This window comes from Pelecanus crispus, chromosome 11, assembly GCF_030463565.1.
Source record: "Pelecanus crispus isolate bPelCri1 chromosome 11, bPelCri1.pri, whole genome shotgun sequence".
NCBI classification, from domain to species: Eukaryota; Metazoa; Chordata; class Aves; order Pelecaniformes; family Pelecanidae; genus Pelecanus; species Pelecanus crispus.
In genome coordinates, this window is record NC_134653.1 from 21046346 (window position 1) to 21060197 (window position 13852).

General features: G+C 60.6%; 2 protein-coding genes across 2 annotated transcripts; one reads left to right on the forward strand and one right to left on the reverse strand.

Moving 5' to 3' along the window:
- Positions 1 to 1069: 1069 nt before the first annotated feature.
- Positions 1070 to 2495, reverse strand: SELENOM (selenoprotein M). Its single transcript, XM_075719107.1, has 5 exons — positions 2373 to 2495; positions 2260 to 2295; positions 2119 to 2153; positions 1408 to 1486; positions 1070 to 1315 (listed from the first exon to the last, which is right to left on the reverse strand). Exons 1-5 carry the CDS (start codon positions 2493 to 2495, stop codon positions 1103 to 1105), a joined length of 486 nt encoding a protein of 161 aa, XP_075575222.1. The 3' UTR covers positions 1070 to 1102.
- Positions 2496 to 5041: 2546 nt separating this feature from the next.
- Positions 5042 to 12947, forward strand: INPP5J (inositol polyphosphate-5-phosphatase J). Its single transcript, XM_075718622.1, has 12 exons — positions 5042 to 5844; positions 6664 to 6774; positions 8181 to 8289; positions 8900 to 9016; positions 9087 to 9262; positions 9849 to 9960; positions 10334 to 10443; positions 10794 to 10983; positions 11212 to 11349; positions 11747 to 11839; positions 12076 to 12180; positions 12327 to 12947. Exons 1-12 carry the CDS (start codon positions 5042 to 5044, stop codon positions 12945 to 12947), a joined length of 2685 nt encoding a protein of 894 aa, XP_075574737.1.
- Positions 12948 to 13852: the final 905 nt, after the last annotated feature.

A 13852-nucleotide genomic window follows, 5' to 3' on the forward strand; every position in this document is an offset into this window, starting at 1 on the left:
CCCCTCTGCCTGCAGGCCCACTACTCACCCAGCCTCGGGGGAGATGCAGGGCACATGCTGCTTCTCCCACCCAGGGACGATGCCCAGAGCCCAGGGGTACCATCAGCATCCTACCCTGACCAAGGGATGTTGGTTCACTGTCCCCTGCCACCCCCAGGCCGGGTATGGGGGGAAGACCCCATGCTGCCACCAAGGCTGTGTGGAGCCAGGTCTGCAGATAGTGCAGCTGTGCCCTGCTCCCTTCCCTGACCAAGGACCAGATGTCCCTGCCAGGCCAGCACAGCCATCAGACTTCTGCTCAGCACTGCAGGACCCACTTGTGGGCTTGCACCCACCCCCATGTACCCCATGACAGCAGCTCATCCCAAGCTGTGGTGCCCCATCCATCCATTGCACCAGGGGAAGGGTTTGCACAGGAACAGCATGGTTGGTCTGTGGGACAGTTTGTTGGCCTGGCAGCAGTGACTGTGACCCTGCCATCCCCTCCCACTTCTGTGAGGGGCTCTGGGGCACCCAGCTCCTCCCAGCCTCCAGTACAGAGCAGTGTGGGATGTGCTCCACCAAGCTCTCTCTGGAAAGATGACACAATGCAGCCGATTGTATGCAAGGACTTTACTGGGGGCTCAATACGAGACAACCCTGCTGGTGTGTAAAGCCATACCCGCCACGCACTGGGGGCAGCTCTGTCACCTCTGGGACTCAGCACATCTACCCTCAGCACCTGGGGCTTTCTGCTGAGGGTTTCATCCTGTCCCACGCAGGTAGGATACCGCTGCCCAGTGCCAGGAGTCAGCTAAACCTCAGGGCACCACAAGGGAACACAAAGAACACTGCTCCTCCTGACCAGCAAGGGATGCCAGGCTGCAGGGGAGGGAGGGCAACAACACGTACACAGGACCCCCACGATGTCTGCAATGCCCAGGAAGCCCCCGCTCAAGGCTGAAACTACTCAGGACATCCTCAGGGCAGAGGCTACAAAACACCAAGCAACAGTGGGGGCACCTTCGCCACCCCATGGCACCGCTCCCAGCTGCTGTAATGCTGTCATCCCTGCATGCCGGGGACTGGCTGCAGGGCCCTCTCCTGAGCGCAGCACCCCTCGCTAGAGGTCTGGGTGTTCTCCCTTGTCAAGTTTGGGTGGGGTCTTGCTATCAGCATCGGGAGCTTGGCAGGGCGGCAGGTTGGGCAGAGGCCTGGCAGGGGCAAACTGGAACTCCTCAGGCACAGGGGCATCAGGTGTCTCCTTGCGGTAGAAGCCCAGCTCCTGCACCAGCTGGTTGATCTCCTCCCGGGTCATGTCACTCAGGGGGATTCTCTGCATGCAGACAGGGATTGCAGCCTGGCACCTGTGGGGCACCAATCACCCCAGACCCTGCTGTGGCAGCACGTGCCACACTGCCGACTCACCTCCAGTTCCTCGTATCGGTGGCTGAGGAGCACGAGCTCGGGGTCAGCACCAGGCAGGTGCTTCATCTCCAGGTTATGGCTGGGCAGTGTGTTAAGGAGCAGACAGTACTGGGCAGGCCCATGCAGCCCCTCATCCTATCCCATCCTCTGTCACATCCCATTCCCTCCCATCCTGTCCTCCATCCCATCCCATTCTGTCCTCCTTCCCAATCCATCTCATCCTCCATTGCATCCCATCCCATCCTGTCCCATTCCATCTCATCCTGCATGTCATCCTCCATTGCATCCCATCCTGCCCTGTCCCATCCTGTCCTTCATCCCTCATCCAATCCCATCCTCCATCTCATTTTATCCCTCAGCCCATCCCATCCCTCATCCTGTACCATCCTCCATCCCAACCCTCAGCCCATCCTGTCCTATATCCCATCCCCTCCCATTGTCCATCCTCTCCCATCCTATATCCTGTCTCGCCCTGTCCTCCACTGCATCCTGTCCCATCGTCCATCCCATCCTGCCCAGTCCCGTCCTGTCCTGTCCCGTCCCGCCCCCACCCCGTCCCATCCCATCCTGCCCACATCCCATCCAGTCCTTGTGCCCTGTCCCGTCTCGCCCCGTCCCCCGCTGACCATCCCAGCAGGGGCAGGCACCCGGGGCGCGGCAGCACCGAGCACTGCCCGCCGAGCAGGGCTGCCGCGGCCGGCCGGCGGGTACTAGAGGGGGATGTCCTGAGTGACGAAGGCCTTCACCTGCAGGTAGAGCGGGCGGCCAGGCCTGGCTCAGCGGCGCGGTGGCCCCGGCCCCCGCCCGGCCTCGGCCCCCACCCGGCCTCGGCCCCCACCCGGCGGCACCTACCTCCCTCAGGCGGTTCAGCCGTCACCCGCCGCAGGTCTGCGGGAGGAGACACCCCGTCACCCCCGGCGAACGCCCCCGGTGTCCCCGCACCACGCCGCCCGCCCCGCGCTCACCTCCACCTTGCCCCGGACCAGGTCCCGGAGCTCGGCCCCGCGGAGCCGGGGGGGTCCCGGGCCGCCCCCCGCCGCCAGCGCCGCCACCAGCAGCAACAGCAACAGCGGCAGCGCCCGCAGCATCCCGCCGCCGCCACGTCACGGCCCGCGCGCGCGCGCGGGGTGCCCCGCCCCGGCGGGCACGGGCACGCGCACGGACACGGCGAGCAGCCCCAGCACGAGCACGAGCACACTGCACGCACAGAGCAAACGCGCATGCGCAGCGCGAACTCTCTCTCTCTCTCTCTCCCCCCCCCCCCCGCTCCTTCACCCCCCCCCACCCCCCCCCCCACCCCCGCCCCCGACACACAGACAAGCACGCGTGCTGTGAGCACACAGGCCGTAAATACACCATGCGCACACACGGCTACACATGCACAAAACAGCGTGCACCCCTGCATGCACACACACAAACCACACACACAGCTGCACACAAACACCTGCACACATGCACATCCCCCTGGTCACAGAATGACAGGATCTCAGACTGGTTGAGGTTGGAGGCAGCTCTGGAGTCCATCTGGTCCAAGCCCCTGTTCCAGCAGTGCTACCCAGAGCCAGCTGCCCAGGACCATGTCCAGTCAGGTGTTGAGTATCTCCAATGATAGGGACTGCACAACCTCCCTGGGCAACCTGTGCCAGTGCTCGGTCGCTCTCACAGGAAAAAAGTGTTTCCTGATGTTCCCTGGGCAACCTGTGCCAGTGCTCGGTCGCTCTCACAGGAAAAAAGTGTTTCCTGACGTGCAGAGACCAGTCCATCCTCTTTGTGGCTCTTCCTTGGACTCCCTCCAGTATGTCCATGTCTATCAGACTTGCTCTTGGGAGCCCAGCACTGGACACAGCACTCCAGGGGTGGCCTCAGCGGTGCCTCCTCAACATCCCTTGACCTGCTGACAACACTCCTGATGCAGCCCAGTACACCATTCATCTTCTTTGCCCCAAGGACACACAACTCATAGTCAATATGGTGTCCATGAGGACCCCCAGGGCCTTTTCTGCAGAGCTGCTTTCCAGCCAGGTGGCCCCCAGCATGTCCTGGTGCCTGGGGTTGCTCCTCCCCAGGGGCAGGACTGCACTTACCCTGGTTGAACTTCATAAGGTTCCTGCCAGCTCATTTCTCCAGCCTGTCCAGGTCCCTCTAGATTATCAGCACGACACCCTGGTTTATCAGCCAATCTTCCCAGTTTGGTGCCATCTGCAAACTTGCTGAGGGTGCACTCTGTCCCATCATCCAGGTTGGTAACGAAGATGGATGTTAAACAGGACTGGATCCAGTATTGACCCCTGGGGCACACTGCTAGTTACTGGCCTCCAACTAGACCTTGTGCCACTGACCACCACCCTCTGGATCCAGCTGTTCAGCCAATTTTCAATCCACCTCAACATCTGCTCGTCCAGCCTGTACATCAACAGCTCCTCTAGGAGGATCTGATGGGAGACAGTGTCAAAGGCCTTCCTGAAGTCCAGGTAGTTAACATCCACTGCTTTCCCTTCATCTGCCAAGCCAGTCATTTCATCACAGAAGGTGGGCAAGCAGAACTTCCCCTTGGTGAAGCTGTGCTGACCCCTCCCAATGACTTTCTTGTTGTTCATGTGCCTGGCAATGGTTCCCACGACCAGCTGCTCCATCACCTTTCCAGTGATGGAGATGAGGCTGACAAGCCTCTAGTTCCCTGGGTCCTCCTTCATGTCCTTCCTGAAGACAGGAGTGACATTTGCTCTCCTCCAGTCCTCTCCCAGTTGCTATGATTGATCACAGATTATTGAGAGTGGTCTCTTGATGACAGGAGCCAGCTCCCTCAGCACTTGTGGGTCCATCCCATCAGGGCCCAGGGACCTGGTCCTCTTCCACCAAGATCTTCTTCCACATTGTGCTCCAGCCTTCCCCATGCCCTGTGTCACTAGGTCCCCCGTCTCCTTCAGGCACACACAAGTGTGTGTATGCACCCAAAGTACATCTCCGCATGCTTTCACACCTGCCTGTACAAACAGCTCCACATGACCACACCAGCACTGCTGTACACAGGCATGACACTATGCACAGGTATACATGTAATACGGCTGCACAAGCAGCCCCACAAACAGCTGCACATGCAGCACCTCACACAGCTGCCCCAAGCGTGCATGTGGACCAACAACTACAAACACACCCACAACAGTGCACATACACACGCAGGTGCACAATGACACAACAGTAACGGTCGCACACACAAAAATGCACACATGCTCACATGCACACGGGCGGGCGTGTCCACACAAGGGAAGATGTGCACATGCAAGGGTAGATGTGCACGCGCAGGGGTGGCCCCGCCCACCCCCCGAGGGCTGCCCAGTCCCAGTGCCCGTTGCGGGCGCGCGCTCCGCTCCTCGCGCCAGCGGGTGGTGGTAGGGCAGTGGGGGTACAGAAGAGGAGGCGGGGCACAAGCTGTGACGTAAGCGGGGCGGTGGCAGGTGCGCGCGGGGCGGGGCAGGGTGGGGAGGCGTCGCTCCTGCGCCTTTAAGGCACCGCGCAGGTGACGGGGGGCACTGACATCACGGGGTGCGCTGAGCGCTGGCCGGGAGGGGAGGGGAGCGGAGCGGAGCGGTGGGGCCGGGGCGCGCGCGCGCGCGCTCGCTCGCGTCTCCCGCCGATGGAGCCGGCACGGCGCGGCAGCGCGGACCAGGGCTCGGCCGCCTCCTCGGGCCCCCGCCTTGGCCCCCCGCGAGGCTCCGCGCCCGCCACCTCCCCCGCGCGGCCGATGCCCTTCGGCTCCGGGGGCTCGGCCCGGACCCAGCCCGACGGCGGGGCACCGGCGGCGCCTTTCCTCGGGGACGGTGGCGGCGTCCCGGGTGCCCACAGGAGCTCCCGGCCGGACGCCGCCTGCGACCCCTTTCCCTACGGCTGCCCGCGGCCCGGGGGGGCGCAGCGCGGCGAGACCGACGAGCGGGCCCCGGGCCGTGCTGCCCAGCCCCTCCCGCTGGAGGTCGGCAGGACCCAGCCTGAGGGGGCCGGCGGGTCCCACGCATTCCCGCTGCCGACCCTGCTGCCCCCCAGCCCGGGCGCCCCCCCGGCCCGACCTGCCGTGCCGTCCCCAGTGGCGCCCGGCCCTGCGCCGGGCCGTCCCGCCTTCCCTGAGCTCGGTTCCCTGGAGCATGCTGCCCCCGGGAAGTCGCTGCCCGCCGAACGGAGGGAGATGCTCCCCAAGGCGGAGTCCAGCGACCACATCTCTGCCTGGGCGGGCTCCTCACCCAGGGCCGCCGGCCTACCCAAAGCCGTCTCCAGCGAGTTCATCGCCGGCGGGCGGGTGGGCCTGTCCAAGCCTGCCGCACTCTCCAAACCGGAGCCAGATGAGCTGTCCCTCTTCGGGAGGTCTCTTGGCCTGCCAAGCTCCAGCGGCTCCTGCAATGCGCTCCTCAGCGGCTCGGGAAGGGTCCCAGAGGATGGCTCATTCCGGTGAGCGGGTGTTGCTGCAGGGGGAGAGTAGGGGGGAGCAATGCCACGCTGCAGCTACCCTTGCTGTGAAGCAGTGAGCAAAGCCTCTTCTGGGGGTGGAGTTGCCCCTTTCTTCCTGTTGTGGATGGTGTTCAGCTGGAGGACATTTGGGGTGAGGGGCTATGGAAATGATGTGCTGCTACCCTCCCTTGCTGTTGAATTGAAACGTGCTCCCTGTGACTGAGGCTCATCCTAGTGCTGCCAAAAGAGCCTGTGGGCTGCTGGTGCATGCTGCATAATAGCATTAATGTGTTGTGACTGATGGTGGCTTTGCACTGGTGAAGGACACTGCTGTGAGGCTTACAGCACTGCTGTCACATGCAATGCCCTGGTCTTTGGGGCTGGCCGTGCTCTGGGGTCTGAGATTTGTGTCCTTTTCCCTAGGAGCCTGAGGCATGTGTGATTCCTGGAGAAGGGAGGGGAAGCAGTTTTCTGGGGACACCCTGTCTTGCAGGCTGCCTGCTGTGCCAGCCTGCCTGTGTCAGTTGGTGGTGATGAAGCCAGAACAAAGAGCCCTCATTTTCTAGAATTTCGCCAGGGCTTGGATTACAGGAGTGTTTGCCATGCGCTGAGGTGCAGACCCTGCTGAATTTAGAAGCAAGGACCTGTCTCCCTCAAATGGGAGTTGAGGACCTGGTGTACATGCCCTGGCTAAGCTTCAGCTGTGGCCACTTCTGTTGCAACAGAGAGCTTCCTTGGTGGAGCTGGGGGCTGAATGGGGGGGGACAGGGAACACCTCTGAGCCCCAGAGTTAGCCTGTTCTTCCTTTGTCCTCCCAAGCATCACAGTGGTCACCTGGAATGTGGGCACAGCCATGCCGCCGAATGATGTGACATCCCTGCTGCACCTCAACACGGGCGAGACAAATGATGTGGACATGATTGCCATTGGGTAAGAGGGTGAGGTGCAGGGCCCCAAGTCCCACCATGTCCCTTTTTGGGGGGGATCCCCATAGCCCTGGAGGGTGGGGAATGGAAGAACTGCAGCCTCAGCCTCCCTGGGGCATGGTGAGCAGAGAGGGGTGTGCATTGCAAGTGGTAAAATATCAGAAAAGGTGATGCAGCTGGGCCTCTGTGAGTGCTACTCTTGCCGTGAACCCTGGCAGTCCTGGGGTCAGGTCTGTAGAGGCATCTAACTTGCCTGCCAGAGTCCTCTGGGAGCATTTGCCTCATCTTGGCTTTTGCCTATGGTATGAGAGGCCTTAAGGGCACAAATCTGCCGTTCTCTCACAGCTGGATTGGCTCTGTGCCCCTGGCAATACTTAACTGCTGGCAAGGCAACGCTGTGTTGGTGTGGTAGGGCTTTATTGATGAGGCTGGCAAGGCAAGCTCTGCCAGAGTCTAAAGGAAAACTGGTCCCTTGAGGTTTGCTGTGGTGTGGATTCCTGCGAAGACAAGGGACATGCTGCCTTTGCACAGGGAGCGAGAAGCAGCCTCTGTGTGTGAGGTGGAAGAGCTGGATCTGCCTCCAGGAGGCTTCCAGGGATTCCCACAGTGCTCCTTGCCCCAGGGAGGGCTGAGGCTGCTGGAGCTACGGTGCTGTGTTGGAGCCAGTCTCCTGGTCCCCTCAGCCTTGTGGACCAGCAGGATGGGGCTGTGTGGGGCTGTGGAGGTAGACCCAATCCTGGATGGATGGAGCAGGGGGTGTAGCTGACAGCTGGGACTGTGTCTTGGCTGGGGCAAGGTATCCTGCTGTTCCCCATCTCCAGGGTATCTCTGCCTGGCTACGTCCTTCCTTTGACCCATGTCTTTGTGCCCCAAGAACTCAATATTTTGGGGCAAGACATTTCCTGATTCTGCCGTTCTCTGCGGACATTCTCCCTCCCTCTCTTCACTAATTGCTGAGCTGGGAGGAGCACTATTAACCTTCTGTTTGCTGCTGCTCTGAGTCTGGGGGTTAGGATGCATCTGGACACCCTGCGCTGAAGTACCCGTGAGACTTGGCTTCTCTGTAGAGACCAATGCATCTGAAATGTCCTGTAAACCCCTCTTGTACGTAGAGACAGGCTTTAGACTGCTGCCCAGCCCTGTGCAGCTGAACTGCTCCTGTTCTAAAAAGGTCCCAAGATCTTGTGGGTTCAGGGCCACTTGTGCCTTCTGCTAGCACATGGCCCAGCATTGCTGGAGCAAGGATATGGCTGGTTTGTGTGCTAAACCCAGGGTTCTCCCTTGAACTGCCTTTCTGTCCTGGCCCCACTCTCTAGCACTGTGCTGTGGCACTTCTCTCAAGGAGCTCTTACTAGCTGGGACACAGACACCTTCCTGTTGTGGCTGAGGGACCTGTCCCTTTCCTCCCAGGCTGCAAGAGGTGAACTCCAAGATAAACAAGCGCCTGAAGGATGCCCTCTTCACAGATCAGTGGAGTGAGCTCTTCATGGATGTGCTGAGCCCCTTCCACTTCATCCTGGTAAGAAGTTCCTAAAGGGGCTGGGCAGCTGGTGTTCCCTCTCTGCCTGCCAGGCAGGTAGACCATGGGGAGGGAGAGTTGGACTGCAGGGACAGAGAGGGGAGGTGCCATGGGAGAGCTGGCTGGAGGGACAAACTGCTGGAGGGACAGCCTGCAGCCATCCAAGCAGTATGTGGGGGGTGACTTGAGGGCTAGTGGTGCATCTTGCCAGTGTGCTGTCTAGCCTGTGCCACCCTGCTCCCTTTCCTGTGCCTTAGGTTTCCCCTGTGGTACTTTGGGGACCCTTCTTGTTGCCTGCTGCATTGCACCAGGGTGAGGAGGTGAATGTGGGAACAAGCCTGTGCTTCTGGCGGCAGCCTGCAGGTCCCAGGACAGGTTCAGGTCCCCAGCGCACTGGCCCCAGAGCATACATTGCTAGGCTTAGCTGTCAGTATTCAGGAGGGTGTGCATAGATCTCTGAACTAAGTGTGCTGTTAGTCATCTGCAAGATGGGGGGCATGCAGAGGATAGAGGTGCTGCCCCTATGGCCTAGAGGTGGGGGAAGCCTGCCCTTGTCCCTGTGGGCTCTGCTGTGACTACCATCCTGCCTCAGCCCCTGCTCCCATTCCAGGTCAGCACGGTGCGGATGCAAGGTGTGATCCTACTGGTATTTGCCAAGTACTATCACCTCCCCTTCCTGCAGGACATCCAGACAGACTGCACAAGGACGGGGCTGGGAGGCTACTGGGTGAGTGTGGCCCTGGGGAAGGTGGTGAAGGACTGACTTCCCAAGGAGTCACGGGATCCTCTTGGTGCAGGGCAACAAGGGTGGGGTGAGTGTTCGTCTCTCCATCTTCGGCCACATGGTCTGCTTCCTGAACTGCCACCTGCCAGCGCACCTGGAGAAGGCGGAGCAGCGCAAGGAGGACTTTGCCACCATACTGCATGTGCAGCAGTTTGAGGGGCATGTGGCCAGCGGCATCCTGGACCATGAGTACGTATCCCACTACTTTGCTCCCCAATCTGGACAAGGGCTCTAGTGTCAGCCCCTGTCCTTGACCGCCTCCAAATAGGGTTTGGGGTCTGTCCCCTGAATTCCCAGCACAGCTTGGAGATGGTGTCTTGCCTGCAGAGCTGCAGAATTGTCCTGTGGCCCAGTGGGGACCCAGCATGGTGGGGTAGGTGTTAGGGAGGGGTCCTTGGTCTCCCCTGGGGCACATCCAGGCCTGGTGCAGCTCCTGCCATACTGGCACTGATGGGGTTTGGGACTGGCTCTGTCCCAGTGTCTCGGCTGTGCAGTATGACTCCTCTAAGTTCCTCACAGTGGAAATTTCAACCCTCAGTTTCTTCCCTGGGAAGTCAGACCTGTTTGGTTAATGGTGCTTGGTCCTACCTGAATCCTGGCAGGGCTGTTAGCTGGCCAAGCTGTCAGCTGAGTGCTGACCTGCACTGGTGCTCCTGAGAGTGCCTGTGCTGCAGTCTGAGGCTGCCCACAGGCTGAGTATGTTTTCCCGCTGCTGTGCTGCCTGGCTCCGGTAGCCTTGGCTCTTCTAGTCCATTGCCTTCCCTCCCACCCACAGCCTCGTGTTCTGGTTTGGGGACCTCAATTTCCGCATTGAGAGCCTTGACATCCGCTTTGTGAAGTATGCCATCGACAGCAACATCCTGAGCCAGCTCTGGGAGAAGGACCAGGTAAGAGGAATGGGCATGCTGCTGAGCCTCAGCTGGGCCATGAGTGGCATTTGGCTCTTGCCAAAACTGTCTTTGCAGCTGGGGGACAGGGAAGGTCCCCTTGCTGCCCATGGGGCACAAAGGGCATTGGCTCTGTGGGGAAGGGGCAGCACAGTCCCAGAATGGTCTTTATGGGAGCTAGGCATATGGTTTCTTTATCAGTGTGTTAGGAAGAGCTGAGGGTATTTGGTCTATGACTTGCTGCTTGATTGGCATGGGCAAACCCCAAGAGCTGTGTGGGGCTGGCAGGGATTGACTGTGTGCTGGGGTGGAGAGGTCTTGGGGTCTTGCAGAGGGGTCTGGTGTGCTCCCTGACCTGCTCCCTTTCCCACAGCTGAACATTGCCAAGAGCACCTGGCCTGTCCTCAGTGGCTTTCAGGAGGGACCCCTGAACTTCCCACCCACCTTCAAGTTTGACGTGGGCACCAACAAGTATGACAGCAGGTAGGAGAGCAGAGCTCAAGCATGTGCTGGGCCTGGGAGCAGGTGGCATGGCTGAGGGATGCAGGAGTGGTGGGGCTCAGAGCCAGGGTGGGTGTGGGTGCTGGTGCTGCTGGGGCAGGGGCTGATACTGGGACAGATGTATGGGGGGCATGGGCTGGACCGGGGGTGGCAGGCTGGGACACAACTGTCATGCTGGTGCCAGCACAGGTCTGTCCCTGCAGCTGCACTGAGCTATGTGCCAAGGCAAGCCACATCCCCTGCCTGTATGTGCTGTAGTGCCAGGGGGAGGCAGTTTGGGGTGCAGCCCACTGCCCCCTGCCAGGCAAGAGATGCCCCTCTGTGCCCTGCAGTGCCAAGAAGCGAAAACCTGCCTGGACTGACCGCATCCTCTGGAAGATCAAATCTCCCAGTGTCAGGCTTGGTGTGGGTGGGTGCCAGCCCAGCCAGGGCATTGTGTCGGTGAGCCAGCTCTGCTACTGCAGCCACATGGAGTACACTGTCAGTGACCACAAGCCAGTAGCTGCCATCTTTGCAGTGCAGGTGAGCACTGTCCAGGGCCACTGGGCACACAGGCAGGAGCTATGGGGGTGAGATGCCTAGCTATTGTGTGTAGCATATGATGGGGTGTGTGGGGCTTATTTTGTTTGGCAAGCTCATCTGTCTTGCCACTGTTGCTGGGAGCTGCTGTTGGTGTGAGGGCCCAGCCCTCAACAGCAGGGGCAGCTCTCTTTGGCACGTCCTTGTTCACCATGTATGTGTGTCTGACAGTTTGCTTCCAAGGTAGACAAGCCCCTGGTTGAGATTTATGTGGCTGATGAATGGAGTAGGCCTGAGCAAGCAGTTGTCAGGTACAAGATGGCTGCTGGCTTCCACCGGAGCTCCTGGGACTGGATAGGACTATACCGGGTAGGGGCTTGGAGGCTGCTGGAGCTGCTGAGGGAGTGGGGAGCACTACACAGCACTGTGGGGTCCCTTCTGAGCTACCCCCATCAGCAGACATGGGTGCATGGATGGACCTGTGCTCTGCGCTCTCTCTTCCCCAGGAGACCCTGGTAGTTAACAGCAGCATTTGGCCCTGCTTCAGGAGGCTCAGATCCAGCAGTTCCCTCTTCCTCCTGCTCTGTGGGCCCCACAGGGTCCAAAGCCTGGCACTCCCGGAGGGCTGGGGGCCAGGGCACTGCTGTGTGGGTGCAAGGCAGCTCTTCATGCCATTGTGCAAGGAGAGGGGGCTGAGTGAAAGGAGAGTCAAAGCAGGGCTGATGTTTCCTCAGTCACCTGTGTTCTCCTATGTACATGCACACAGGTGGGCTTTCGGCATCCTAAAGACTATGTGTCCTATGTCTGGGCCAGGAGTGATGATGGAGAGCGCTGCCTAGAGAAACAGCTGTGTGCACAGGTGAGCCGAGGGCCAGCCCTGCTGTCTCACTGGACATGTGTGCCCCATGGTGCAGGGGACAATGGCCCCTTTGTTCCCCTGATGGGGCAGGAGGGCACTTCCTTATTGCTTTGTGCTGAGCCTTGGGCAGGCCCACTGTGCTGTCATCGGGGATCTTTGCTCTCAGCTGGGGCTGGAGGTGGGATGGGTACCCCTGTGCCTAGCCATGGTGCCCATCAGCTGTCTCTGGGCTGCAGGTGATGTTCTCAGAGGAGGCGCTGCCCAAGGGGAAGGGCGAGTACATCCTTGGATACTACAGCAACACCTCCAGCAGCATTGCTGGTGTGACAGAACCCTTCCAGGTCAGCATGGCCAAGAGGCGAGGGTGAGGGGCTGAGGGAGGCAAGGGGGATGTGTGTAGGGGTGCTTGGCTGGAGGAGGCCAGCTGCTGTGGTGCCCCGCAGCCCCCCTGTGAGGGTCAGCCAGCAGTGCTGATGCAGGGGTGCAGATCTCCCTGCCCAGATCGGAGGAGGGCAGCAGCCCTACGGACAGCTCGGGCAGCAGCTCAGAAGAGGAGGATGACAGCACGCTTGTTCTGCTTGCCCCCAAATCCCGTAGCCCCAGCCCAGGCAAGATGAAACGGCACCGGAGCCGAAGCCCCAGCCTGGCCAAGTTCCAGGGCCTCATCCTGCGGCCATCAAGCTGGGACAGGGGTACAAGCCGCAGCCCTTCACCCCAGAGCCGCCGAGGCCTCCCTGGGGACATCCCTACCATTCACCTACCCCAGGAAGAGCTGGGGTGCTGTGGAGCCAAAGCCAAGGAGCCAGGGTGGGCAGCTGACAGCCAGGAGGGCAGCTCCTTTTACCAGACTGTGCAGGAGCAGGGTGGCCCCCTGCGCATCTCTACTGACAACCCTGTGGCCAGGGCAGACCCCAGGAACCTGGGCCTGCTGCCTGCGCTCCGCCTGGAGATGATTGACCAGGCCATGGGCCGGCGGAGGGAAAGTATGGACCAGGGCTACCCCTGCTGGAGGGTGAGCCCCACCAGCCCCCCAGGCTGTAGCACCTCCCCAAAGGAGGGGAGCAGCCCCCAGGAGCTGGACAACCATAGTTGTGCCATGGGCCGCTGATGCAGTGGCCCCCTCTGTGTGGCGTGCTTGCTGTGTGCTTTCCTCTGCCGCTTTCCTGCTGAGACACCCCACTCCCTTATTTATTGCAGTGACTCCTCACCCCTGTTGTGTGCTTGGCAGGTAGGGGCCTCCCTGCAGCCTAAAGCGGGGGGCCTGGTAGGTGGCACAGGGGAGGGCAAGGCTGGTCTAGTGCAGTGAGGGGGAGCCCCTTCTGAAATTCAAAGTGCAAGACCCTTCAGTCCTATGGGAGGAGTGCTGGCCTCACACTTATGGTGGGACAGGGGTCTGGTGGCAGGCACAGAGGAAGGACCATCCCAGAGTACCCCAGTGATTGAAGCTTGTGCCTTCCCTGCTGCTACCACTGTCCCTCAGTCTTGGACGTAGTGTAAGCAACAAAATAAACCATCCTGCCCACCCCAGCTGCACTGTGCTTACTGCGGGGGGTGGGGGGGCGGGCAGGATCAGCCCCTGGTACCACACACCACACTCAGACCACCCTTTATCTTGTGCTGCACACAGGGACTGACCCCTACCCAGGGCAGAGCACAGCCAGGCCTGGCTGCTGCTCCCCAACCTCGCTCGAGGGCTGGGAGCCAGCACAGACCTCAGCCCCTGCTGCCCTCTGCACCCCCTCCCACCCTGCCTGGGGAAGGGGGCCAGGATCACTCCCACCCACCCCCACTGAAGGGGCACAACAGGGAAGGAAGAAGATGGGTTTCCCCTTTCCCAAACCCTCCTATTCCTTTCCCCTTGCTTTGATGGTCAGATGGTAGCCACAGCTCCTTGAGAGGCTTCTCAGTCCCTCTGCCTGCCCCTGTTCCAGCTGTGGCCCTGCCCCCAGCTCCATGCAGCCATGCTCACTGCCAGCCTTTGTTTCAAGGACCAGAAATCAAGCAGCTCCACTC